Here is a 24830-nt window from a genome sequence, read left to right as displayed (position 1 = left end):
CCAGAAACATTTTTTGGTGCAAATGTGAAATCAAGGATCGACTGGATATAGCAAGTACACAGAGAATTTCTCACGGTCTTTGTAGTTGTCCGGGTCTTTTCTTACTAAAAGACATACGACTCTAGATGCTTGAAGTCTAAATAAGAGAAGATAAGCCTCTGAGTAAGGTCATTCAAACATAGGTTAGAACAAACGTAGGAGGATACTAGCTTTCTCGCAAAATAGAAGAAGAAGACGCGTTTCTTCCTGGGAAACGCACATTGACTGATATCAAAATGTATTTTGGCCGATACATTAAAGAGTTGATACTATCGACGAGGCCTATGAAAGCTCCAAAAGTAGAAGGTGAGGCCTTCGCATCATCTCAATTCGCCTTCTGAGGAGCATACGCATCGATTACTTCTGTTGCGTTTGGCATATGTCAAAGACAATTGGTATTCCCCACAAAATCTATCGTTTGCGATAAAACTGTTACTGCAATGCGTAACGTAAACAAGATGCGGATGGATCCAGAGCTCCTGAAATAGCTACAAATTGACCTTCAGAAGGTCGCTCTAGGCATCTCTGATTGTGCCGAAACAACCACCGTGGTGATAGTCATCAAAACCATACGGAGTCGTTCGGAATCGTCTGGAGTCATCCGGAGTCGTCTGGAGTCGTAGTCATTCGGAGTAGTCCAGAGTCGTCCGGAGTCGGCCTTCAATATAACGGTCTACGAAGTACACGCACAAAGAGGAAGTCCAAAAAACACAACGAAATGAAATTCCGAAACTATTCCGAATGACTCTGACTCCAACCGACTCCAGTCGACATCGGACAACTCCAGACGATTCCGAACGACTCCGAACGACTTAGTCCCGGACGACTATTGCTCAGGACGAGTCCTACTCCGGACTTGGTCTAACAACAGTTTGGAGTCGGATCGGTGTCGTGGGGGCGCTCCAGACACCACATTACTAGCACACTGTCACTGGAGCACGATTCGATTCGAAGCTTGGATTGGAGTTAGGATAGTAACAGGATCTGATGACCAAAGTTGTGCACAGAGACGCCGCGACCTGTGCCCCAGCCAATTTCTTTCAAGTTTGTTGTGTTGCCTTTGCAAGGAACGCGCAATCACCGACACACAAACGCGGCTAGTGATCCACCTTTGGCTATTAGTGGGTATCGTGTGTGTTATCATTGATTTATTCGCTTAATCCTGTCAGCGTTAATTTTCCGTGTTTTCCTTCCAATTTCCGTGTGTGTGTGTGTGTGTGTTTTGCTCCACATCCCGCCCACCCCCACTCACCCACTCCGCCCATTCCATCTCTTATTTTTCTTGCTTTTTTTTTCTTCTCTTCCCTGTGCCTTGCCCCTCCCCACTTTTGTCGTGGAAAGTTTGTTTTGTTGCTTCACTTGTTGTGTAGTTTATCGCATACGCTTCTGCTTCGTTTTGTTTCTTCTCCTTTTGTTTGCTTTATTTTGTTTGCCCCCATTTTTGGTTTTAGTGTATGTAAATGTGTGTGTGTGTGTTACGCCTTTTTTTGGTAGTTTTAAGTGTTGTTTTCCCCTCTTATTAGTTTGCTTTGTCATGGGTTTTGCTTGCTTTTGGTAAGTTTCGTGTGTGTGTGTTTAATTTTACGAACAACGCGCTCTTTTTAGTTTCTACTTGTTCTCTGTTTCTTTTTCTTCTTCCGTCGGATTTTTCCATCGCTAACATTGCTCGTTAGATTCGGCCTCCTGGGTTGTTGTTTTTCCGTCCATTCCCCCCCCCCCCCCCCTTTGGTTGATCACCACCAACCGTTGATGGGGTGCGGGTGGAGATTCTCGACTCTCCGACTCCCCCCCCCCCCCTGTACCTGTTGAATAAATTCTCGTGAGATCGTTTTCTGCTTCCCTCCATCGATGAGTTCTTTCACTGGCTGGTTGAGTAGTTGTAGTAGTGTTTACGTGATATTAGCGCCCGAAGCCTACTTCTATGACGGTCCAGGGCGTGTGTCCGACGGGGACACCCTCATGTAAGAAGGACCGCGTGAGATTACAGTACCACAGTGAGGGAACACTATGCTTAAATCGTTAAACACTCCAAGATGGCACGCAACGCCCTCGGGGCGTTGGGGGTTTGCCCACCGACGCAGGAACTAGGCCGATCCCGAGGAGCGGGAGTTGGAAGGAGGGAGATGATAGATAACATCCTAGTAAGCCAGTTACGTAGTAGTAATCGGCTCTTATCGCACCCATGGCGGTGTTTGCGTGTGTGTGTGTGTCTCTCTGTTTGTAATCCTGCTAGCATATTGCACTCATACAGGGACACCTGGTAACGGGGCGCCCCCAAGCCAAAACGAGAGGGCGTGGTATAGACTAGAAGAGTTTCGGGTTCGAAGCTCCATACGCTTGTGTAACGCCACCGGATCGACGGCGTTACGCGTTACCACCTCTTTCGGTTTGACTGGTCGCGTTACGTTTACGCCGTTACCCTTGTCACGCTATTATTGTATCTTGCTAACATCACGTTTGCTTCTCTCTTTCTCTCTCTCTCTCTCTCTCTCTCTCTCTCTCTCTCTCTGTCTTGCTTTCTCTATCTACCCTTAGTTTGCTGGATCTGTAAATAGCCGCAAGCTGATGCTTCTTTTTGCTGCTGCTGTCGTGGCAAAACAAAAACGCGCTAGCTGAGGAAGGAGTGTTTTTGTTTTTCTCTTTGAGTGTATTCTTGTCTGCAATTCCGTGTATCTGTGTGTGTGTGTGTCTCGGAGAGAGAGAGAGAGTTAAGATTTAAGATTACTAGATAGTTCCGCGTTGCCGCCGGCGGTAACGGGTGTCGCGGTAACGGCGGCGGCAGCCGCTGCCGCCGCCACCGCCTCGAAGCCTCCGACCAGGCTGCCGACGCTGACGATCATCGGTCCCCCTCCGGCGCCGCCGCCATCCACCTTTCCCCCCCTTGGCTCCGCTTCTTCCTCTTCGCCCTGCTGCTGCTCCCCGTCCTCCTCCTCCTCCTCCTGCTCTTCCGCTTCTTCCTCTTCTTCTTCCTCCTCCTCCTCCTCCTCCTTCTCCTCGTTTGCCACTGCACCCTGCGGTGCACCAGCATCGGCGGGTTCGGCGGCCCCATCCAGCTCCTCTACCCCCGGCCGCTGCTGATTATTGCTGCCGTCCTCCGCCGGTACTGCCACGCACGGCAGCAAGCTGGCCGCGTCCACCAGCGGCCCACAGTCGGGTTCGGCGGCCAGGGCGGCCGCCAGCAGCTGCTGCCTGTCGCAGCCACTGCCGGCGTAGTCCGGCAGCGGTACGGCCGCACCCTCGCACTGGGGCAGCGGTGGTAGCGGCGGCGGCGGCGCCGGCCCCTGGGATGGCAGCGAGGCCGTCCCATTCTCGGTCCCGCCGTGCGGCTGCTCGGCGTGCCCGTTCCGCGTCGGGACGGAGCCGGCCCCGCTTAGCTGCCCGTTCGTCTGGGGGGGCGGAGGCAGCGGCGGCGGCTGGGGCGGCGACACCGGCTGGTGGTGCTCCTTCGGCTGGCCGGCGGCCATGCTGCTCTTGTTGAGGTTAGTGTAGTTTTTCTTCGATGCATTTTCGGAATGTTGTTCGCCCTTCCAGAGCCCGTCGGTCGAGTCGTCCGAGTCGTCGAACTGGCTTTTCCACTGCGAGGCGAGCGTGAGCGCCCCCTGGTATTTGGGCGTCTGGTGCTGGCTCGCGTTGTCGTCGTCGATGATCGCGTGCTGCGTGATCGAGTAGTCCCGGCAGCTCTTGTCATCGTTCCGCCCGCCGCCGCCGCCGCCGTACTTGTTGCTGGTGGTGGTGCTGCCGTACGAGCGCAGGCTTTTGCCACCGAGCGTGAGGCTTTGGCGCTGCAGGCTGCCCCCGCCGCCACCGCCGCCGGACGACTGCTGCTGGTGCCCGTCGTGGTGCTGCTTCGGCTGCCCGACCGACTGGCAGTGCTGCTGGGTGAGATCGCGCAGTATCATGCCGTCCGACGGCGCGTACGACAGGTCGTCCGCCTCCGTCTTCAGCAGCTTCGACTTCAGCTCCATCGACAGGTTGTTGCCGTCGTTGGACGCGTGCAGCGGATGGTGATGGTGATGGTGGTGGTGCGACTGCTGCGACATGTGGTGCGACGACTGGTGGTGCAGCGACTGCTGCTGCTGCTGCTGCTGCTGGTGCTGCTGCGATGGCGACTGCGACTGCTGCTTGTCGAGCGAGGAGGAGAAATCCTTGATGTTGACCGGCGGCGCGGTCAGTATTCGCAGCCGGTTGCTGCCGTGCTTGGCCGGCTTCGTCATCACCTCCGTGTGCGCCCGCACCAGCGGTATCTCGTTCTGGTGAATAGGAAAACTTATTAGACCCTGTGCGGCAGTACAGCCGATTTGTGTGTGTGTGTGTGTGTGTGTGGGTGGTGTGCAGGAGAAGGAGAACCGTGTTTCGCAGGAGCGGAATCGTGCAATCGGGATAACACGCACACACACACACGACACAGCAATAAAAGAAACACCCGAAAATGAAACGAGGTAGAAAGAAAGATAAATGAAGAGAAAAAAAAGAAGAGATTGAAAGAAAAGAAGACAATAGTTGTATCAAAAAAAATGTTATCAAACACTCCATTTGTTGGGAGGCGTCAAGCGAAAGCAATACAGGGTTTTCCCAGAGTTCTCATAGCTGTGGGACACTTTGTTGACTCTTTCATACGCGAAATGAACTTAATGTAATGGGAATTGGACTCTATAGCATTCCTGTTGGACAAATCCAACAGAAATTTCCAAGGAGCCTGTCCAAAAAGCGTACCATAGAGTCCAATTTCCAGCATATGCAGTTCACTTCCAATAGGAAAGAGTCAAGGAAGTATCCGCCAAGTATGAAAACCCCTGTAAAACCCTGTAAAATAATGGAATGGTGCCTAATGAAGTTGACCGGAAAGGGGCCAAGCAACTCCATTAGGTTACTCGCGCCGTCTGGTATCCTTCCCCGCCAAGTAACCCACGGATCTGCCCCTGCCCTAACGGCCCGAATTGTGACGGCGGGAGCATTTGTAGCAGGGAAAAGGGACAAAACGCCATTGCCGCAACAACGCTTACCTTCACGACCACCATCTCGATCGCCGGACCGTCCGTTTTCGTCTCCTGCTGTATCTTTGCCTCGTTCGGCTCGTGTTGGTCCGCGTGGTTGAGGGCCGCCTTGGCGGCAGCGGTTGCCGCGGCCCCGGCCGCCCCACCACCGCCGCCCGCGTTCAGCACGTTCTGCGGCTTCATCGATTCGATCGGTTCCGTGTGTAGCACTTTTGCCGAGTCCATGATTGGTTTGCGTTTCTCCTGAAATTTAAAAACAAAAAACAAAAAAATAAATAAACGGATTAATGTAAACGAACACGCGACGGGTCGGCCATCACCCGATCCAACATACCTCGGTCATTTCGATATCCTTATGTTTTTTGATTAGTTCACTCTTTGGTACGGCTGCGTTGATAGCTTTGGCTTCGCCGGCGTTGTAGTCGGCGTTGTTTTCCCAGTCGAACGGGTCCGTTTCCTTCACGCCCCGGCGCTTCATGCATCGTTCAAACAGAGAGATCAGCATCTGGATCGCGGGGAAAACAAGAGCAGAATAAGAAATCGTGGCAGCGAAAAGCAAAGACAACAGGACGTGCGATGCCGCTTACTGCATAATCCGGCTTGTCGGCGTAGTTAAGGGATTGAATATGCTCTAAGAAGTATTTGAAATCCGAAGGCAAGTGCTTGAGTAGCAAACGATGATCATATTTTTCTTTCAACATTCCAACCTGAAGCAGAACAGAGAAGGATGGAAATTAGTTTAAGCGGATGCATGCAATTCAGATGCGGTACTGTAGTTGATGCTGGACGTACTTGCTCTTTATCCTTAATTTTACGCCATGGAAGCTGGCCGGTAACAAACTCAACAAGCATATAGAACAACGACCACAGATCGTCCTGGCGGCCCATTTCACGATTTTTGTGCGCGTTTAACGAAGCGTACCTAAACAAAAAAACATCAGAAGAAAACAGATTATTAACGATGCGTTGGGTGCTGGGTGTGTGCGTAACGGCGTTTACGGTCCCTACCTTACGGTTCCGCGGAATCCTGCCGCAGCTCGGGGACATCGTACCTCACCCGTACCGGTAGTGTACTGCCTAGCTAAGCCGAAGTCCAGCATGTAGATTCTACGACTAGTGAGCGGTAGTCTTCCTATGGCAAAGTTACTCTGGCAAGCAAAAAGGAAAAGAAAAAAAAAAAGAAGGAAAATCAATCAATTCGCCACCGGCTCGTCACCTTTACACGACCTGCGGCACTTACTGGTTTGATATCACGGTGAAGGAAGCCGACCGAATGGATGGATTCGATCGATTTCAGTATTTGGAGGCCGATGCGCAGCGTTGTGCTGAGTGAGAAGGCACCGCGTGCCTGCGACCGCCGCAGCTCGGCCAAATTCTTCCCCTGCAGCTGCATCACAACGTAATTGAATCGATCGTTGCGCCCGCAGCCGATGAACCGGCAGATGTGCTCCTTGCCTGCGGGTGCGGGTGCGTTGGTGAAGGCGAAATGTTAGTATGCCAGACAGTTGCCAAACTGTTCGTGCGCTATGCGTGGTTTCAAAACCCTACCTTGCAGCTTCTTCAGGACGGCCACCTCCATCTTGAGTACCTGCTTCGGTTGCCGGGCCGACTCGACCTTCAGCGCGACCTGCTCGCGCGTGATCAAATCCTGCCCCTCGTAGATTTCGCCGAACCCACCGCCGCCAATCTTCTTCAGCACCTGCGGAAGTGAGGATATCAAGCCAGATTCAGCGAATGGTAGTTCGAGGGAGAACGCCAGGCGTTCCAAAAAAAAAAAAAAAACCCCTCACCTTCCATCTTTCCTTGACCACGTGGCCGGCCTGTAGCAGATCATCCATCTTGGGTGCGTCCGGGGTGCGGTGCTTCGCGGCGCTCGTCACTGTGCGGCTGTGCGGGGTAGTAGCGGGAAGAATGGAAGGTTGCGGCGGGGTCTAGCCAGACGGCGCAGGACTCGGACCACGACAAGGAGCACTGCCGGGCGGGCCTGCGACCACACCACCTACGACCTGCTGGTGCTGCGGCGACCGAGGCGTTTCCGGAGCTAGCCGAAGGTGCACATTGCTTCACGCGAGAGGTCTACACGCCGCTTTGGAGGAAGATGATGCGCAGCCGGCAGGGAAGAAGGGATGAGTGAGGGCACTTGCTGGTTACACTGCCTGCAGGGGAGCGGAAGGAGCGTGGGAAAGTGTTAGCCAATGTCCACACTACTAAACGGTGGCAAACGTCACAGCAAAGCAAGGATATTGGATGAGAGCAGAGGGCAGAGGGGAGCAGAGCTCCAGGCAAGATGTATTGGGATGTTGAGAGTTTAATCAAGAGTTGCTCAGGATCACGGTTCAGTGTTGGAACGCATACAACACAGCGTATGATTCCTCCAGACGTCCTAGTCGCGAAGAATCCAATATCTCCGGATTTTGCTAGGATCCAACATCATCTGAACTTTGCTCCAAACCAAGATCTCTAGATTTTACTCCAATTCCATATCGCCTGGAATTCACTCCAATCCAATATCTCTGGATTTTACCCTGGATTCAATATCTAGTGGACTTTGCCCCAATCCAATAGCTTCTTGATGTTGCTCCAATCCAATATCTTCTGTACTTTGCTCCGAACCAATATCCCTAGAGCTTTCCACGTCTACTTCTAATAAACGACCATAGATACGAATTCCAAAAACGAATCTCCGCGACCCGCGAGTGAGTGAGGCACTTATCCAAAGCGAAAACCCACACAAACCCCTCTTGATTGAGGTTTTGTTTCCGCCGCCACCACAATGCAGGCAGGCAGTCAGTGACATCATCCGGTGCGAGAAGCTGCCACCCAAAAGGTGGGTGGGGGCAACACCACAAAGGTTAGAGCACTTGCGCCAAGGTTGTTTCGCACGTTGCCTACCATCTTGTGCACGGCATGGTTAACCGGAGCACATGGCCGACCACCTTTGCATTGTTACAGCAAAGTCAGTAAGCGCTTTTTTTCTCTTCTTCTCTTCCCTCCCCGGCGCAGTAACAAAGAGAAAGAGCGATAGAAAGTGAGGGAGAGAGAGGGAGAGAGAGAGAGAGCGATGAAGAGAAGGACAGTGTCTATTGTCAGCTGTGCCATTAACACCCAAGGACTCAAAGAGGGTAAGGACACAGAGCGGAATGGCGCATGCACTTCCGCATTCGGGCATTCCTGCCACAAAGGAGACGTGTTGAATAGCGTGCTCGCCCTGTGTGTGTGTGTGTGTCAGGCTGTGCTTCGGGCTGCGTCCACAGGGCCACCGGTTCGAGTTCGAGTGGCCACACATACAGAGCTAGTGCCCACTGGAACTACTGGATAAGGATATATGTAGAGCCCACCAAAGGGAAGGCATTGCAGTGTCCTTCATAGCAGGCTTTACGTCCTCACAGTGCACGCGATAGAGTTAAACGGACGGACGGGTTTTTTTTGCGCTATCGCACACCCTGCAGAGTTATCTCGTGCGCTTGGTAAAATCGATACGCTTCCTATCCCTTGCAGTAGCGGGCACAGTAACATCGAACAGGCGAAAAAGGGGATCCACCCTAGTGCCCCTCCTGCAGCTCCTTTTCAACAAACTTTTGGAGTGGACGGGGTGTTGGGAGCGCCAACGCATCTGTGTATGTGCGCGCGCGCTTCTCCTCAAAAGTGTGTGAAAGAGAGAGAGAGAGAGAGAGAGAGAGAGAGAGAGAGAGAGAGAGAGAAAGAGAGAGAGAAAGAAAGAGAGAGAGAGAGAGAGAGAGAGAGAATGCGATATACAGCACGAGATTATGACAGTTCCTAATCGCGTGTCTAAATTATTCCTTTTTTTTGTGACACTTCCCATATGGATTTTACGGAATGGAGCTTTGATGGTCGAGTAGTGTGGCATTAACAGGAATTTAGGGGGGAAGCCAGCAACCAGGGCTGGGCAGTGTTATCCTGAAATGTCCTTTCCGTTGCAGTCGTTTCCAGAGTTCCCCACTGTCATTACACTAATCCATGGAAAGCACGAGAGAGACAGAGCGAGCCGCTGTCACGCGACGTGATAGGACCACGTCCTTAGCGACTTCTTGCTGTTTTTTGTTTCTTCTTCTTTGTGTGCCGCTGCCTTTCTTTTGTTTGCTGGCGGTTGCTACCCCCCGGGGGCCGGAAAGGATAACGCGTCGCCATTAGGGCGGATAGCTTTTTTTTGATTTTGGCTGCGTTTAATTAACAAGATGCGCGAGTTTTGCAACACGACACGGCACGGCAGGCTTGAAATGACTTTCACGCGTGACCACCATTACGATGTGTGTGTGTGTGTGTGTGTGCGCGCGCGTGTGTCCTTGCCAGGACGTGACGTGTTGCAGGAGCACTTCCGTTGATGAGGAACGCCCCCCCCCCCCTCCACCCTGCGGGGGCCAATTTGATCGAAGAGCAGGACTGTTGGAGATGGTGGTAGTGGTTGATGGTCGTGCGTGTTTTTGGCCCAGAGGGAGTGGTGGTGGGGAGGAGGACTCCTTCTTCCTCTTCTTCTTCTTCTTCTTCTTGCGCTTGTACTTTGATTGCAGTCGCTGGCTGGCCTTGCGAGCGTTTTCACTCCGGAGAGTTGGCAGCTTCTACATCACTGTCCGTCCTAACCATCCCCTTCCCCCTCCCGCTCCTTACCACCCCACCTGGTAAGGGAAGGACATCTCTGTCACACTGTGCTGTGTCGCCATCTTTGTTCGCCGCCAATGCTGGGGGGGGATACGCCCAGGACATTTCGGCTGCGCGATGCGCTCTCTCACTCTCTCTCGCTCTCTCTTTTTCTCTGCGTTCGACCACTCGCAAATATTGGAAATTGTCAAACCGAGGACCTTTCTTATCCTTTTTTTTAAGTTGTTGTTGCTATGTCCTGCACACCCTTATCACACACACACATACACACACTATTCTTGGCCACAGATGCACACACACACACACACACACACACACACACACACAGACACAATTACACATAGAAGCACACAAATACGTATAAAAATAGCAAGAAATCACGCAGCAATCAATGCCTTTGTAGTCCTTGTTCTCTCTCTCTCTCTCTCTCTCGCTCTATCTTTCTCTCCGTCTTGCCGGTCGAAATGGAAGGGGGGGGGGGGGGATGGGAGGAGTGCTAGGAACTTTCTAATCGATTCACTAATCACACACACACACACACACACATACACGGCGTGCGCACGACGACCGTTCTCCCGTCTGTTTCGCGTAGCAAGCGACGAACACAGGAAAAGGCTTAAAAAAAACACCGAAAAACCCCCTAGAAAAATCGCCTCATCTTCTGCTTGCGCTTTCAAAAACAACGGAAAAACACACACACGGTTGTGCCACTTTTCACCTGCAAAAAAAAGAAAAGAAAAGAAAAAGGAAGGCCTTGACCGTCGAAAATGGTGTGACTCTGGTGTGACAAGCGGAACAAGCAGTAACTCATATCCTTCACATTCAACCCCCTTTTCCCATCATCCCTGACACACAGGCACACACACACAAGTGCTTCAAAATTCAATTTTTCTGCCACAAAGGCACGGAAGAAAGAATCTGCAGAAGCGTGCACGTGGGCGGGGGCGGGGGGGGGGGGGGTTTGAATCATTCTCGCGCGATGAATGAAAATGCGGATGATGGGATGGTGGAGCAGGGGGGAAGATGCATCGAAAGGAAGAAGTAGGCCATCACAGTAGTGGCAGGGCAGAAATTCACCTGAACAAAAGCAATAACGTTTTTTTTTTGTTTTGCAGCAAACGAGGAAAAGTTGGGAAAATCTTTCTTCCTTCCCTCCATTGCTCGGCGCCCTGTTTGGGGGTGTTAATGTGTTGCTGGTTACAGTTATTGGTTTGTTGTTTTTTTTTCTTTTCTTTTCTCTGCTCGCATGTGCGTGTGTGTGTGTGTGTGTGGTTTTAGCCTCATCCTTTCCTACCCACTTCCTGTCCCCTTTCTGAACGCTTCCCGACGCGGCACGTTTGTCTCTTCTTGGGAGCTAGCGTTTTAACTTATCTAGTTTTTGTTTTTCTTTTCAGGGCAATATAAATAGCATTTTTCCCGACACCTGCGGAGGGGGGCCAAACACTCTCTCACACGCACAGAATGCGTTACACACACACGTCCTTCCTGTTTTTTTTGCTTCTTCTTCCTCATCTCCAACCCCCCCCCCCCACCCCCCTCCCAGCATGTGCTCGCATAATTTGCTCTCTCGCTCGCGCGCTCTGTTCTGTCTCTCTTGGCAACACACACACACACACACACACAAAGAGCACTCGCCATCGGCGTTTTTCAGGTGCCCGGAAAATGCCAACGAGGAAAACCGTCCACCCACAGGGCGTAGTACCGGTGTCGGGTGGTAGGGAGTTGGGAGGAGATCGTTTTGGACTCCCACCCTCTCCACCTCCCCCCCCGCCCCAAAAAAAAAAAGAGGTGTGCGGGGCGCGCCCGTGTGCGTGTGTCCATTTCGCGGTTTTTCCGGCTTTCCCACACACTGCTGGGCAGCAGTACGCTCTCTCTCTCTCTCTCTCTCTGGTGTGGTGGTGTGTGCGCTGTGGTTTTTCCCTATTGCAACAACCACCGACCGCATGGGGAGGGATGGTGAGGGCCGAGCCAGGAAGAAAAACCATGTGATTATTCAATTCTGCTTCTAGGAGTTGCTAATAACAGCAACAATATAAAACACACACACAAAAAACGCACCCACACACACACACACACACGCGCGCGCGCGTGGTTTGGTAAAATTCGTGTATCCGCCCGTTTCTGGCTGTTTCTCGCGCTCGGGACCCGCGGTGCCTTTCTGCGGCTTTTAACTTATTTCTTCTTTTTTTTTTTTTGTTACCGCAATCTTCCACATTTCGTCCTGAGTTTTGCTGCTGTTGCTGCTGTGGTTTGCGCTGCTCTGCCTGCTTTCTTTTCGTCCGGGTCGCGGACTACAGGTTCGCCTGTGCAGTTCCACGCTGCCCTCTCGTTTGGGCCCTTTGTTGACTGTATTTGCCTTTTTTGTAACGAACCCGAAAGGATTGTCTTGGATTGCAGCAGCAGCACACACACACACACACACACGCACACACAGTCGCACATGGAGGGGCACACACTACTAAACAACCACACCGCGGGCGGACACGGGAACAAATCGTGGCGGACGGCGAGGAGAGCACGAGGAACCCTTTTGCTCGCTCGCCGTCTCGTTCGCTCCCACTGTGCCATTTCCAGCCCTGCTTTTTCCAACATCCCCACGCACGCACACACACACACACAGACACACGGACACTGACGGTACAGATTTGAACGGACAGAACCCCAGGATTCGCCATCCGCGAAGCGGTCGGTATGTGCTGCCCGACTTTGTGCTTGGTGGTCGGTCCAAAAACTTGCCTTCCCTCTTGCCCTCCCGCTTCCCTGCCTGTGTACCCGCTCCGTGCAAAACGTGGAGCCAGCAACGAAAATGGGCAAAGAGGCTCTGCGGCCGTATGACGACAGTCGTCGACAATAAAAGTCGCCTGCCCCGGATCTGGTCGGTCGAAGGAGCCCGTTTTTTGTGTGTTTTTTTTGCCTCCTCCCACCACCACCATCACTACTACCATATTCCCGATTGGATCGTGTCACGACACCCGTCACGACGGGCGAATTCTCTCTCACACACACGTACACACACACACACTGCGTGGGGAAGGATGGCCGAACTCTTCGGCGCAACGGCACAAGGTACAAGGGAACCTGCTGCTGCTGCTGTCCGTGGTCACAGGTCAAAAAATAAAATAAAAAATAACCCCGGAATGGAATCCGCTCCGTCGCGTTCCGTCGTGTTGCACGTCGCGGCCACCACACGCCCTTGGGCCCCCCCTGCCGCCGTCACGGGGGAAAAACGGGAAATACGTTCGTCGATCGTGCTATTACCCTGGCTATTTTCCACACTGCCTGCACTGCGAATGGTTCGGTTTCGGCAGCGGCCTGTCCTGTTCGGCGACGATGCGTGTGGTTGGAAAAAGTTGGGCCCTTTTTTCCTCGGCCGCTCGGCTGCGATTGAGAATTGAGGCGATTTTCACGCTCGCCCTGGTACCTGCGCACTGGCGCAACCGTGCTCGGGGCGCTGTGCTGGTGCCCCGTGCTGCATCAAAGTCCGTAGCGGGATGGGTGGGGTGCGTCGGGGTTGGTGGGGGCTAGTGGTGGTGGTGGTAGTTCGGTGGTTATTATGTGTGTGCGCAAAAAAAAAAAACACGCACTCGGACGGGATTGTTCCCTTCTCGTTCCTTGCGACGGAGGAGCCTGCCGAGATGGGTTGTCTTTCTCTTTCTTGCTGTGTCTTGCCCTACGGTGACAGTTCTTCGCGTGTGTGAGTAATGCCAATGCTGTGCTTCACTGAAACGGACTGTACAACGCGGTTATTGTTTGTTTCGTTTGTCGTTCGCCAATCTTGTGTGCCTGGCACCCTTGTTTACCTGGTTTGCTCCGTGACGCACTGACGCAGGGCTCGGCATTCTTTCCGCGCTGTACACATTTCACTGCCTTTTGTTGGATGAAAAACGAGGAAAATGAATCGAAATGGGACTGCCATTTGGTGGTTGCTCTCTGCCGTGCGTTGAAACGGTTGAAACTGGTTTTGACAGCTGCTGTCACCTTCGCTCGCTGACAGGTGTTTTTAACGAAAGACGGCTGTCTAGGGGGTGCTCTACCGGTGTATGTTATACACAGGAAAAAACTGTTAAAAATAATAATGTGTTTTAAGAAATAATCTATAATAAGTTACCGATAAAATAAAAAGTATTATAATAATGTCAATCTATATTTAAGTAAGTCTTCGTGTATCCTCTTCCATTTATTTTATAAACATATCTCTAAAACAAAAAAATATATACATATAACGCCGAAAATACACGGACCGGCTGCTAAAACAAAAATGGATACAACAGTTCGGAAAGCAACTTAATTTAAAGAGGAATTTTGAATACCAAATGTCATTCATTCCTGCAAACCATTCGTTTCATACAAACTTCTTAAGCCTTAAAAGTTATTTTCTATACAGCAAGCTTAATAATGAAACTACAGCGGAGCGCCGTTTATCCGGGCTTCTTGGGACTTGACCTCACCCGGATAAGCGAATGCCACGGATAATGAGTCAAATGATATATTTTATCACCAATTTCTGATTAGATTTTGGAAATTTTTCTTTTTTCTGATAAAAATAACCCAGTTTTTATTCACTTTATGTCTTTTCCAATGAGAATATTTCAAATTTGCCATTAATTATAGTGTTTTTTGTTATGACAATTTGCTCTTATAACCGCTTTTTCAAATATCCTCCTCATAACGCAATGTCACCTTTGTATTGAACTGTCATTTCTCAACAGCACGGATAAACGGAAAGCCGGATAAAAGGTACCCCTATAAACGGCGCTACACTGCAATTGAATGTTTGGTAAAAAAAGAATGCTAGCATAAAGTTTAGCCGGCCTCGTAGTACAGTTGTCAACTCGTACGACTTAATAACAAGCGCGTCATGGGTTCAAGCCCCAAATCGGACCGTGCCGCCATACGTAGGACTGACTATCCTGCTATGGGGGGATCAATAAGTCACTGAAAGCCAAACCCACAAATAGTGGTACATACAGGCCTTGACCGACAACGGTCGTTGAGCCAAAAGAAGAAGAAGTAGAAGAAGAAGAAGAAGAAGAAAAAGAAGAAGAAGAAGAAGAAGAAGAAGAAGAATAAAGTAATTACATCATCTAATTGAACACATGACAAGAAACCTCATTGAATGATTTAAACATTAAAAAATATTTAAAATATCAAAAACACACTCGTGGTAGCTCGTTATGAGAGATGTTTGTCTGTAAAACAATATTTGAAACAAAATTTTTGTCAAATAGCTCCATTTGTTCGTGATGCGAAAACAAACACTACTGAAACTCCTACAACGAAACCACTGCTGATTGCATTCTAACGGAACAGTTCAAATCGCTTGCGTAATGTTCACATCGCGGTGGTTTCCGAATTTTTAACGAAACTGCTATCATTCCGAGCCAGTGAGTTCCACCCAGCCCGCTCATCCGGACACTCAATGCATTTGTTTTCATTTCAAAACGGGAAGGGCTGATAATGAGTAGCGATGGTGATGGTACGCTGCAAATGTGTTGATTTAATTTTTCGTTTTTTTCCATTTTGACAACACGCAGCCTATTGCAAAAATACAGATGTATAAAAAATAAACATGATTGTCTTTGCTTTCCATGCAACCGAAACGCATGAGTAATGTATGCTCAACAAAGGGGCTTAATCAATTTAACAGTCGACTGTGTGGAAGTTAGCAAAAGCAAATCTGTTTATGCTGTCACACGTTCTATGTCATTCAATCAAAATGTTTGAACCCTTTTTTTTATTATCAACTGCATCTCGTTGCACAACAAGAAACAACAAATCAAAACACTCCATAGCGCTTTTCACTGAGCCGGTACGGTGGTTTGTGAGCGCAGTCCCACCGCTAGGCGCTCGCTAGTTCACGAGCTCGCCGTTTCGTTAAAGTGGGGGCGCGACCGCATCCACAGCCCGTCGTCGTTGCGCTGGTGCAAGAGCAAGTGAGCTCAGGCGCCACGGTAAAATGTGCAATTGAAGGCGTGAAATTTGAATCTTTGGTGAACTTTGGTGATAGCAGCGCAATTTGTAAACTTCCAGCAGGTCAGCCAACCGCTACTGATCGGGAATTGTGTTCGTAAGTAGGTGCGACGAAATCGTTGGCCAAAAAAGCAACACCGTTTTACGTGCCCCTCGCTCGGCAGGGCAAGAGGGAGCTCATTAACGTATTTTGTTTGAAATGCTAACATCGAAAAGCGCGAACTAGCCACCGTGGAGAAAATTTTGCTTTTACTCAGTTGCGTTCGGTTTGGTTGTGGTGAGGGTGTGTACGTCCGTAAAATTTGGGACGATTTAAATTTTGCTTCCCGAGGGCCCTAAGGGTAAGGCAAATAGTAGTTAATCCTAGTGAAACAATTTCAACCGCGGCCGATTATTTAACGAACTTTTTGGTAACTGGCGGGAGGCGCAGTTGTGTTACGTCCTTGCGAAGTTCTTGGGCTAAAACCGAAACTGGAAGCTAATGAAGCGGGGTGCAAACGGGGCTTTGCTGGTGCTGTGAAAGTAACATCCATTTTCTCCATCCTTCCTCTTCCCCTCTTGTTGCAGCATTATGTTCCCTTTCTCCTCCCTGCAAGTCGAGTATAGCAATTTTCATCGGTCATCGCAAATCATGTCGAACGCCCTGAGCATGAGCAACTCCGGCTTTCCACACTCGTGGATCGTCTCCGGGCAGGACTTCTGCCCGATCACGTACTCCTCGATCCAGGGCCACAACTCGGGTGTCTCGAGCAACCTCGCAACGGTCGAGCCGGGGTAGGTAGTGGCGCCTGCAGCAGCCGCAGCCTTTCCCGCAACTCACAGCATCTCATCGTCATCTTCTCTCTCTCTCTCTCTCTCTCTCTCTCTCTCTCTCTTTCTCTTTCTCTCTCTCTTTCTCTCTCTCTCTCTCTCTTTATCCTTCTCTCTCTCTCTTCTCTGCAGCCTGATCGAGCTGCGCAAGGAAAAGTCGCGCGATGCGGCCCGCTCCCGCCGCGGCAAGGAGAACTACGAGTTCTACGAGCTGGCAAAGATGCTGCCCCTGCCGGCCGCCATCACCAGCCAGCTGGACAAGGCGTCCATCATACGGCTCACGATCAGCTACCTGAAGCTGAAGGAGTTCAGCGAGAACGGCGTGCCGTCCTGGTGCAAGGACCCGATCGGCTTCCAGAACTACAACGCGCCGCAGTACTTCAACGAGATGTTCGAGACGCACCTCGGCACGCACATCCTGCAGTCGCTGGACGGGTTCGCCATCTCGACCGGCGTGGACGGGCGCTTCCTCTACATCTCCGAGACGGTCTCGATCTACCTCGGCCTGTCGCAGGTGGAGATGACGGGCAGCAGCATCTTCGACTACGTGCACAAGAACGACCACGCCGAGGTCGAGCAGCAGCTCGGCATCAAGAAGGGGGCGGAGTACGCGAGCTACGGCGGGTACGGGGACGATGGGCCGACGGCGGAGAAGCCGACGGTGCTGAAGCTGGGCAAGGATGCGCCGGGCGGCAAGGGCCTGCTGCCGGGCGAATCGTACGAGGGCGACGATCGGGCGTTCTGCATCCGCATGAAGTCGACGCTGACCAAGCGCGGCTGCCACTTCAAGTCGTCCGGCTACCGGGTGATACTGCTGCTGTGCCATCTGCGCAAGAAGGGCGCGGGGCAGGAGGAAAGCCACACCGACAAGCAGACGGTGATCGGGATGGTCGGCATCGGGATCGCGCTGCCGCCGCCCTCGCTGCACGAGATCAAGCTCGAGTCGGACATGTTCGTGTTTCGCACCAGCCTCGACCTAACCATCATACACTGCGAGAACAGGTACGTGCAGCACGGGGTTGCGAACCACGGGGATGGGGGACGGGACGCGAACAGCTTGTTGAAACAATATTGGAACCCAATCTCACCGTTGATAGGATTTCCAGTTTTCTGGACTACACCGCCGACGAGCTGAACGGGAAGAGCATCTACAGCCTCTGCCACGGTCAGGATGCGCACAAGCTGAAAAAGAGCCACAGTGAGCGTAAGTAGCCCTCTTATTCTCTCTCTTTCTCTCTCTTTTTATATCTCTTCAAATAGTTTTGGGTGAATCAGATTCAGACTATTGAATCAGAATGAATCTTGCAAGGAAAGCAATAAACGTGAATCTTCTTGAATGATTCGTGTATCCTTCGAGATTTCTGAATTTTGAAGGATTCGCTCCATCTCGATTGATTCAAAGGGATTCAAACTGAATAGCGAATCATTTGTAGTTAGAAAATAGGCAAAGATTGATCTACAGGCATACAGGATGAATCTGAATTAATCTTTGGAATTATTCAATGAATCTGATTCAATGAATCTGTTGACAAAACGTCACAAGGTGTCCAAGAAGAGTGCTAACTTAGCAGAACCGCTAAAAACTAGTGTTGGGTTTCATGAATCTTTCGTTGAGATTCATTCATATGAATCTTCAGTGATTCGAATCTCGAGTCGACTCTTCAAAGATACATGAATCTTCAGACATTCATAACTCTTTGAAGATTCATGAATCTTTGAAGATTCGACTCGAGATTCGAATCACTGAAGATTCATATGAATGAATCTCAACGAAAGATTCATGAAACCCAACACTAGTTTTTAGCGGTTCTGCTAAGTTAGCACTCTTCTTGGACACCTTGTGACGTTTTGTCAACATCTGTCAAATCACAAACAAGACATAACTTTATCACTTAATGTGACCCAGACTCCAGACAGTACGCAAACTCTATCAGATCATATGAAAACCCTTGTAATGAATCTTCTATGATTCATCAATCAAAATCTTCTTCATATCAGGCATAACAATCCGTAGTCATGTGAGTTAACGACTGTACCAATGTACCTCAACGAATCGCTCGTATCCACTGAATCATTCTCCATTGACAAATGAATCACTTAATGACTCCTCGCGGTAGATTCATTCACACAAGTCTGTCCCAAAACATTCCCAATACCCCCATCCGCAAAACTGAAACATTTACACCTTGCGTCCTCTGCCACCAGTAATTCAAAAGGGCCAGGTGCTGACCCCGTTCTACCGCATCCTGAACAAGAACGCGGGCTACTTCTGGATCCAGTCCTGCTGCACGATGGTCTGCCAGACGAAGAACATGAGCGACCAGACGGTGATCTGCGTCAACTACATCATCACCAAGCCGGAGAAGGAGAACCTCATCCTGGACATCTCGCAGATCCCGTCGGCGGCGGGCGTGCTCGGCGACTACCACGCGAAGGTGCTGCCGCCCGCCACCGGCGCGGCCGGCTCGAAAAAGCCCCAGCCAGCGGACGGGTACGAGCTGGAGACGGGCGGCATTACCCATCCCACCCACCATGGCCATCATCACGGCGACGGTAGCGGCGGCGGCGGGTACCATCTGGACGGGGGTGCCTCGCACGTCGACCACAAGGTGGACCTGCTGGACAAGGCCGGCCTCGGCAAGGGCGGGCTGGGGATGGCGTACGGTGGCGACAAGAAGGAGCACGACTACAAGGACAAGCTGCTGGAGCAGCGCGAGAAGGGCTGCAGCAATAGCAAGGTAAGGTGTGTTGGTGCAGGGGCGAACTCCGTCCAAGACGCTCCGCTCTCTCTCTCTCTCTCTCTCTCTCTCACTCTCTGTTTTTGACGATAAATCAATGCAAATGCATCCTTAACCCCAATCCAGCACCAGCGCCTCAAGAGCGGCAGCCCGATGCTGAACGCGATGCCGAACGAGAACGGCGAGCGGCTCGACGCGAAGAAGTCGTCCGGCGGCAAGAAGAGCGTCAACAACCGGGCCAGCGTCATCCGGGTGCTGAACAAACCGTCGAAGAAGGTGCTGCAGGAGTCCCACTAGAGGGCCACCAATCAATCTTCCATCACACACACACACACACACACAGCCAGCGATCAACAAACCGGTGTGGTGTTTTACCATTTGGATTAGTGTTTTAAAGTGGGATGACCCCATCTCCCCCTCTTCCATGCTCTGCTCACGCAACCTCATCTGTTAGTGGATTAGTGATACGCCATGCACTCACACACACACGCAGGGTTGGTGTAGAACGTATTAGTGCTAGAGTTAATTACCCAATCGCTTTGTGTCTAGAGCCGGTGGCGTACGTTTTATAATAGTAGTAAGTAACGGGCATTTTTCTCAGCAAAGGAATAAGAAGTAGAAGAAGAAGGACGTTAGACATTGCTCGCGTTTGAGTTAAATAGTTGTTTTATTTCGCTTCGTTTACATATTGCCATAAGAACGGGGTTTGCGCATCTCGAACGCAGGCCCGGCTGGAGGAGGGCCTTGCCGGAGGAAATGCCGGGGCGGACTGGTCGTGCAGGCATCCAACGAAAACTGCGTAACATTTTCACAAGGCTGCTTGCTGCAAAAGGCGGTCAGAACATGAGCCCCTGCCCTCCCCAAAACAGGAATGTTGTGTTTGGCGCTGCTCTCACTTGCTGATGATAGGTTTAGAAATCCGAACGGAAAAATAAGTGTACGCGCCCCATCCTCCTAGGGCACTCGCTCCACTCACTAATAAAATCAATGCACGCACAAAGTGTTCTCTTGCACGACCAACATTACCACCCCCGCCCCCCCCCTCCCCTCCCCATTCTACTTCCAGGCTCCCATGCCGTATCTGCGCGCTCACTGTGAACGTTTGCTACAATGCTAAATATAATAAACCTTAATTGTAAAGCAATAATTAAAACAAAAAAAAAGAAGAAGTGATTATAAACGCGTTTTTTTGCGGTGGAACTTCTTTTCCGTGGTTAGAAAACAAAGGGTAAGAAAGAAGCGAGAAATCAAACTAAACGTAATAATAATAATAAAACAGCTATCATGTGCTTCAAAAACAAGCTCACTCCTTCGCACGTCTCGCGATAAATATTAGGAGATAAACGGGCTACTGGGAAGGAGGGTAAACAGAAAGAAAGCGGGAAGGCATGACGTTTCGTTAGATGATAATTATTGCAACTGATATAATAAAGAAAAGTATATATATATCCGTAGCGTGTATGTGAAGTGCATAACGTATTATAGTCTCGTTTCTTCCCTTTCTTTCTATTATCTATTCGGGCGTTTGTGTTAAACTATTCTTCCTTAAAAAAATAAAAAAAAAGGAAACCGTTCGGTTTCTCTAGCTGTCTAAGCTAAAAGTTAATGCATCATTAGACATTGAAGAAGAATTATAATAATTGTAAAAAAAATAGTGAGAAAAAATAAGCTGCCTATCAAGCGCGCGCACTCACACACACACACAAACACACTTATTATAGTAAGCCTTAGCTGCGCCCTTACATTGTTATCATTTCTTTTCCCGCCCTGCACACCACACCATCGCGGTGAATTTGACTGTTTGTGTGACGTATTCCAAAAGAGCTGCTGCAGAGCCCCCGACAAGGGGGATTAGTAGTTAAAATGAACTAAATGCTCTCCCCTTTTTTGATTACTCCTGTCGTTTTACCAAAAAAAAAAAAATAAAATAAAATAAAAAAAATAAAAAAAATACAAAAAAAGAGGAACCTAACGCAATATACCGGGTTCGTCGTTTGTTTTCGTTAAAATCGTTCTACACAATTAGCTAAGGATGGAGCGCACACACTCCTGGAAGAATACAGATAATCATCGTTCGCTCGCCCTCTCCCCATACCTGGGGTTCTACTTCTTCTTTTTGCCCTTGCGCTTCTTGCGCTTGTTGTTGCCGGTCGACGATGGGACGGCGGTGGCGGTGGTGGTGGTGGTGGTGGTGGTGGCGGTAGTTGCGCTGCTGGCGTTGCTACTCGTCCCGTTGCTCGGCTCTACCGCTGCCGTCGCTGCGACCGCTCTCGACGGCGCAATGATGACGTCATCCTCTTCCTCGTCCTCCTCCTCCTCCTCCTGTTCCTCCACACCAGCAGCAGTCGCCGGTTCGGTGGCCGGTGCGACCACCCCCCCGATCGTGTTACCGTTCCGCCGATCCTCCGCCCGCTCCTCCTCGCACTCGTCGTCGTCGTCGTCGTCCTCGTCGCCATCGTCGCTGCCGAACACCGCGCGCAGCTTCTCCGAGTGGATCGTCTGGTGGTACAGCTGGCCCGCCGGTCCGGAATGGTGGTCGAACGTGGGCGAAAACCGGTCCGCGCTCGGGTTCGTGATCACCTCGCAGTCCCGGTACGAGGCCGGATCGTCCATCAGCTTCTGCTGGTGGTACTTTCGCTGCTGCTGCTGCTGCTGCTCGTGGGCCAGCTCGGTCTGGTGGGTGTAGAAATCGTTGATCAGTCGCTCGCGCACCATAAACACCGTGCCGATGGCGCCCGTCTTCTCCTCGTACTGCTCCCGCACGTCCTCCTCCTCCTCCTCCTCCTCCTCTTCCTCCTCGAGCCCGTCTTCCTCCTGTTCCGCTAGCTCTTGCGCCTGCAGGGCCAAAATTTCCTCCTCGGTCAAGCTTTTCGACAGGTTCTGCCGCACCTTCTCGTTCTGCTTTAGCTCGCGCAGCACGTGCTTCATCTTGTCGTTGATCGACTCGTACGCACCGTGCTCGTACGCGTACCGCCCGGCGTACTCGACTGGTGTGGTGGCATCGGTGGAGTCCTCCACACCGTCCACCACCAGCGAGTCTTCCTCCCCGTACGCCACATCGCTGTACCGGCCGATCGCAATGTCGTTCGGCTGCCCGTCCCCGCTCAGCATCGGATTGATCACCTCGACGATCGTTTGCAGCTGCACCGGCTGGTCCGGCTGGTGGACTGCCGGCTCGCTCCCGTCCACCCACCGGCCCGTACCGCCCGCCTGGTCGGTGGGCATACCGTTCTTTGCCTCCACCTTTCCGCCCCCGTCCCGCTCGCTGTCCGCGGACGACGAATCTTCCAGCTCGAACATGATAATCTTTTCGCGCATCGTCTCCACCTACAAAAACAACGGAACGTATGGAGAGCATTAGTGTTGTTTTGTAGCTGTCGTTTGGGTTTTGTTGAGCAAACAACTCAAAACAAAGTACAGCGTGATAACAAAGTGGAACAAGGTGAGCAGGAATGCGGTGCGAATATATCTCTAATGGGGCGTTGAGCGTTTGGGGGGAAATAATCGAAACCAACAGGTGCGCGGCGTGCAGCTAAATGCTGAAAATAAGAATCAAACAAATCGTTGCCTCGTTTTTGTTGTATTTTTTTTTGTCTCTCAGTCAGCAATTTTTGCGAGCTTCTCATAATGTTCGCCTCTAAGGCACCAACTCTTGTCTCGTTTTCGTCGCTTTGTGTCTATAAGTCTAATATTCTATGCTAGGGAAAACTCTTTGCAATGTTTTACTTTGTTACTAATAATTTGCATTTCAGAAATCGTTAAATAAAGCTAGAAAATCGATAATAAAAAATCAATATTAATTGAAAATCTTTTTTTTTGCTATTATTTTATACTATACTATATTTAATTGTATCAATAAAGTTGTCGCTAATCTACTTGAATACCTTGTGAGTTTATCATTATTTATTTTATAGTAAAACATTGTCGAGTAACAGATAAAAAAATGTGCGTGGGGTTGCCTTAGAGCCGAAATTTAGCAGCAACGACTGTTATACGGTCATTTATAAGCGAGCTTTCAGCGGTTCTGATACATTTGCCACACTTGCTGAACTGCTGGCGACGCTATAATTTTGTACAATAAAAAAAAAGGCATACAATGTTTCACTTAAAGTCACCCAGAGTTCAGAAAATGTGCCAAAAGTATCAGAATGCAAAAGGGTACGTTTCCAGGTACTACTTGCGCGGGTGGTTGCAATGTGTGCAAAGGTGTTTGAACGGAACAAGATACAAACAAACAAAAACTCCTTTAAAGCAGGGTGGCTCTTAAAGCAGGACAGGCGTCTACTACTGAAGCGATCCTGGCGGATAGTGCGCCAACCATGCCAAAAGCCTACTGCAGCGATACTACGGGTGTACTACGCGTCGTTTGAGTGTGCCGGTTGGTGGTGGGAGTGTTGGTGGCTGTGGTGTGTGAGGGGTGTGCAGAGCGTGTGTTAAATGTGGCCGGCGGCGGCGAGTCTCTAACCTCGGTTTCGATGACCTTCTCAATGTACTCAACCGTGCGGAGGCCGCCGCCCGGTGCCTCCTCGGTCCGGCGCGTCACCTTCTCCTCCACGACCTTCTCCGTCTCGCGCACGACGATCTCGCTGCCCGGTCGGGACTTTACCGCGAGCCGGGGAAACCGCCGCTGCAGCCGATCGTCCGCACCGCCTGCTTCGTCCGCACTGCTGCTCCGTCCATCGTGGTGATCGTCGTCGTCGTCGTCGTCGTCGTCGCCGTTGGCGGACGGCTGCTTAGTGTTTGGTGGGTTGGTGGAGGGCGGTAAGAGTGGTTGTTTGGGGGAGGTGTGTTTGGAGGTGTGTTGTTTATGTCCGATTTGTTTTATTTTTTGTGTTACACGAGGATTAGACGTTAAAACATCGCGCGTGAGGGAGCACATGTAAGGGAATAGCACAGTTAAGAGAGGTAAAAAACAGGTTCATACTTTTCCTTTGGTTACACACACACACACACACACACATACACACACTAAAGTTAATAAAGATGTCTAGCGGAGAGTTACCGAGCGATAGAGATTCACTTAAGGAGGGAAATGGGCTCAGTACTTTGAGTAGGGGGTCGAAGTAGGAACCATTCTTACCTCGTGCTCGTCGTTGTTGTCCGCCGATGGTGCGGGCGGCGTTGGTAACGGTGACTGTGCGGCCGGCAGCGGCGAAACATTGCTCGCCGCCAGTGCGCTCCGCGAGAAGCTTCCGTCGACGCCTTCGCTGGCGCTGCTCGAGTTCAGCAGCGAGTCCTCGTGCAGCCCGAGTCCGGCCGCCATCGTCTGGATCATGATCTGGGCCTGCAGCGCATCGTTTTCGAGCGACTTTAGGCGAGCCTGTCGCCATGCGGCACGCTTCTGGGCTCTGTGTGGCGGAAGGAGAAGTGAACATTTGAGAAGCATTTAATGGGAGTGATTGTAATAAAGTGTTTTAGAGACTTCCGTTAGGTTTCTCGACTCAATAAGTGAGTTGTTTAAGTTGAATATATGAGGCCCTCCTGATGTCTCCCAATGTACTTCAATTTATGAGCTATCTCGACAACATCCGATAACGTAACCAATGACAGTGAAAGTGGAAAGCTCAGAGCTGCATTCGGCTCATCTGCATCTAGACCAGAGATTTTCCAGAAAAGGTGCCAGCAATTTGGCACAGATTGGAGATGCCACTAACCTAGTGAT

The 24830-nt window shown here is 50.7% G+C and overlaps 3 protein-coding genes across 41 annotated transcripts in view; 1 reads left to right on the top strand and 2 right to left on the bottom strand.

Annotated features, from left to right (window-relative positions):
* Positions 1–1137: 1137 nt before the first annotated feature.
* On the bottom strand, positions 1138–13705 carry LOC11175524 (tau-tubulin kinase 1). Of its 5 annotated transcripts, none has more exons than XM_061649269.1 (11): positions 13451–13705; positions 12909–13380; positions 6824–7189; positions 6582–6732; positions 6274–6488; positions 6042–6181; positions 5826–5955; positions 5621–5740; positions 5368–5538; positions 5043–5276; positions 1138–4316 (listed from the first exon to the last, which is right to left on the bottom strand). In XM_061649269.1, the coding sequence occupies exons 3-11, from the start codon at positions 6869–6871 to the stop codon at positions 2748–2750; spliced, it is 2778 nt and encodes a 925-aa protein (XP_061505253.1). In that variant the 5' UTR covers positions 6872–7189; positions 12909–13380; positions 13451–13705; the 3' UTR covers positions 1138–2747. The 5 variants fall into 5 exon arrangements, with proteins under 5 accessions (XP_061505253.1, XP_003436902.2, XP_061505272.1 ...); XM_003436854.2 differs by having other exon boundaries at positions 1138–4289; XM_061649288.1 differs by lacking the exon at positions 13451–13705 and having other exon boundaries at positions 12782–12909.
* Positions 13706–15531: 1826 nt separating this feature from the next.
* Positions 15532–20446, top strand: LOC1272221 (protein trachealess). 4 transcript variants are annotated; one of them, XM_061649206.1, is made up of 6 exons: positions 15532–15717; positions 16188–16394; positions 16563–17432; positions 17528–17634; positions 18636–19168; positions 19295–20446. In XM_061649206.1, exons 2-6 carry the CDS (start codon positions 16192–16194, stop codon positions 19463–19465), a joined length of 1884 nt encoding a protein of 627 aa, XP_061505190.1. In that variant the 5' UTR covers positions 15532–15717; positions 16188–16191; the 3' UTR covers positions 19466–20446. The 4 variants fall into 4 exon arrangements, with proteins under 4 accessions (XP_061505190.1, XP_311103.6, XP_061505184.1 ...); XM_311103.6 differs by having other exon boundaries at positions 15541–15717; positions 17537–17634; XM_061649200.1 differs by having other exon boundaries at positions 15542–15725.
* Positions 19801–24830, bottom strand: part of LOC1272222 (protein lap4) — a 53118-nt gene continuing 48088 nt past the window's right edge. For 30 of the 32 annotated variants that reach the window (XM_061649049.1, XM_061649000.1, XM_061649059.1 and 27 more), the window contains 3 exons: positions 24249–24516; positions 23634–23897; positions 19801–22495 (listed from right to left, as the gene is read on the bottom strand). In XM_061649049.1, the coding sequence (XP_061505033.1) occupies positions 21272–22495; positions 23634–23897; positions 24249–24516 (1756 nt within the window). In that variant the 3' untranslated portion in view covers positions 19801–21271. The remainder of the gene's footprint in view (positions 22496–23633; positions 23898–24248; positions 24517–24830) is intronic. The other 2 variants (XM_061649096.1, XM_061649155.1) reach the window with 1 other exon arrangement.

The sequence above is a fragment of the Anopheles gambiae genome, chromosome X, assembly GCF_943734735.2.
Source record: "Anopheles gambiae chromosome X, idAnoGambNW_F1_1, whole genome shotgun sequence".
Classification (NCBI taxonomy): Eukaryota; Metazoa; Arthropoda; class Insecta; order Diptera; family Culicidae; genus Anopheles; species Anopheles gambiae.
This window is presented reverse-complemented; position numbering and strand designations above follow the sequence as displayed.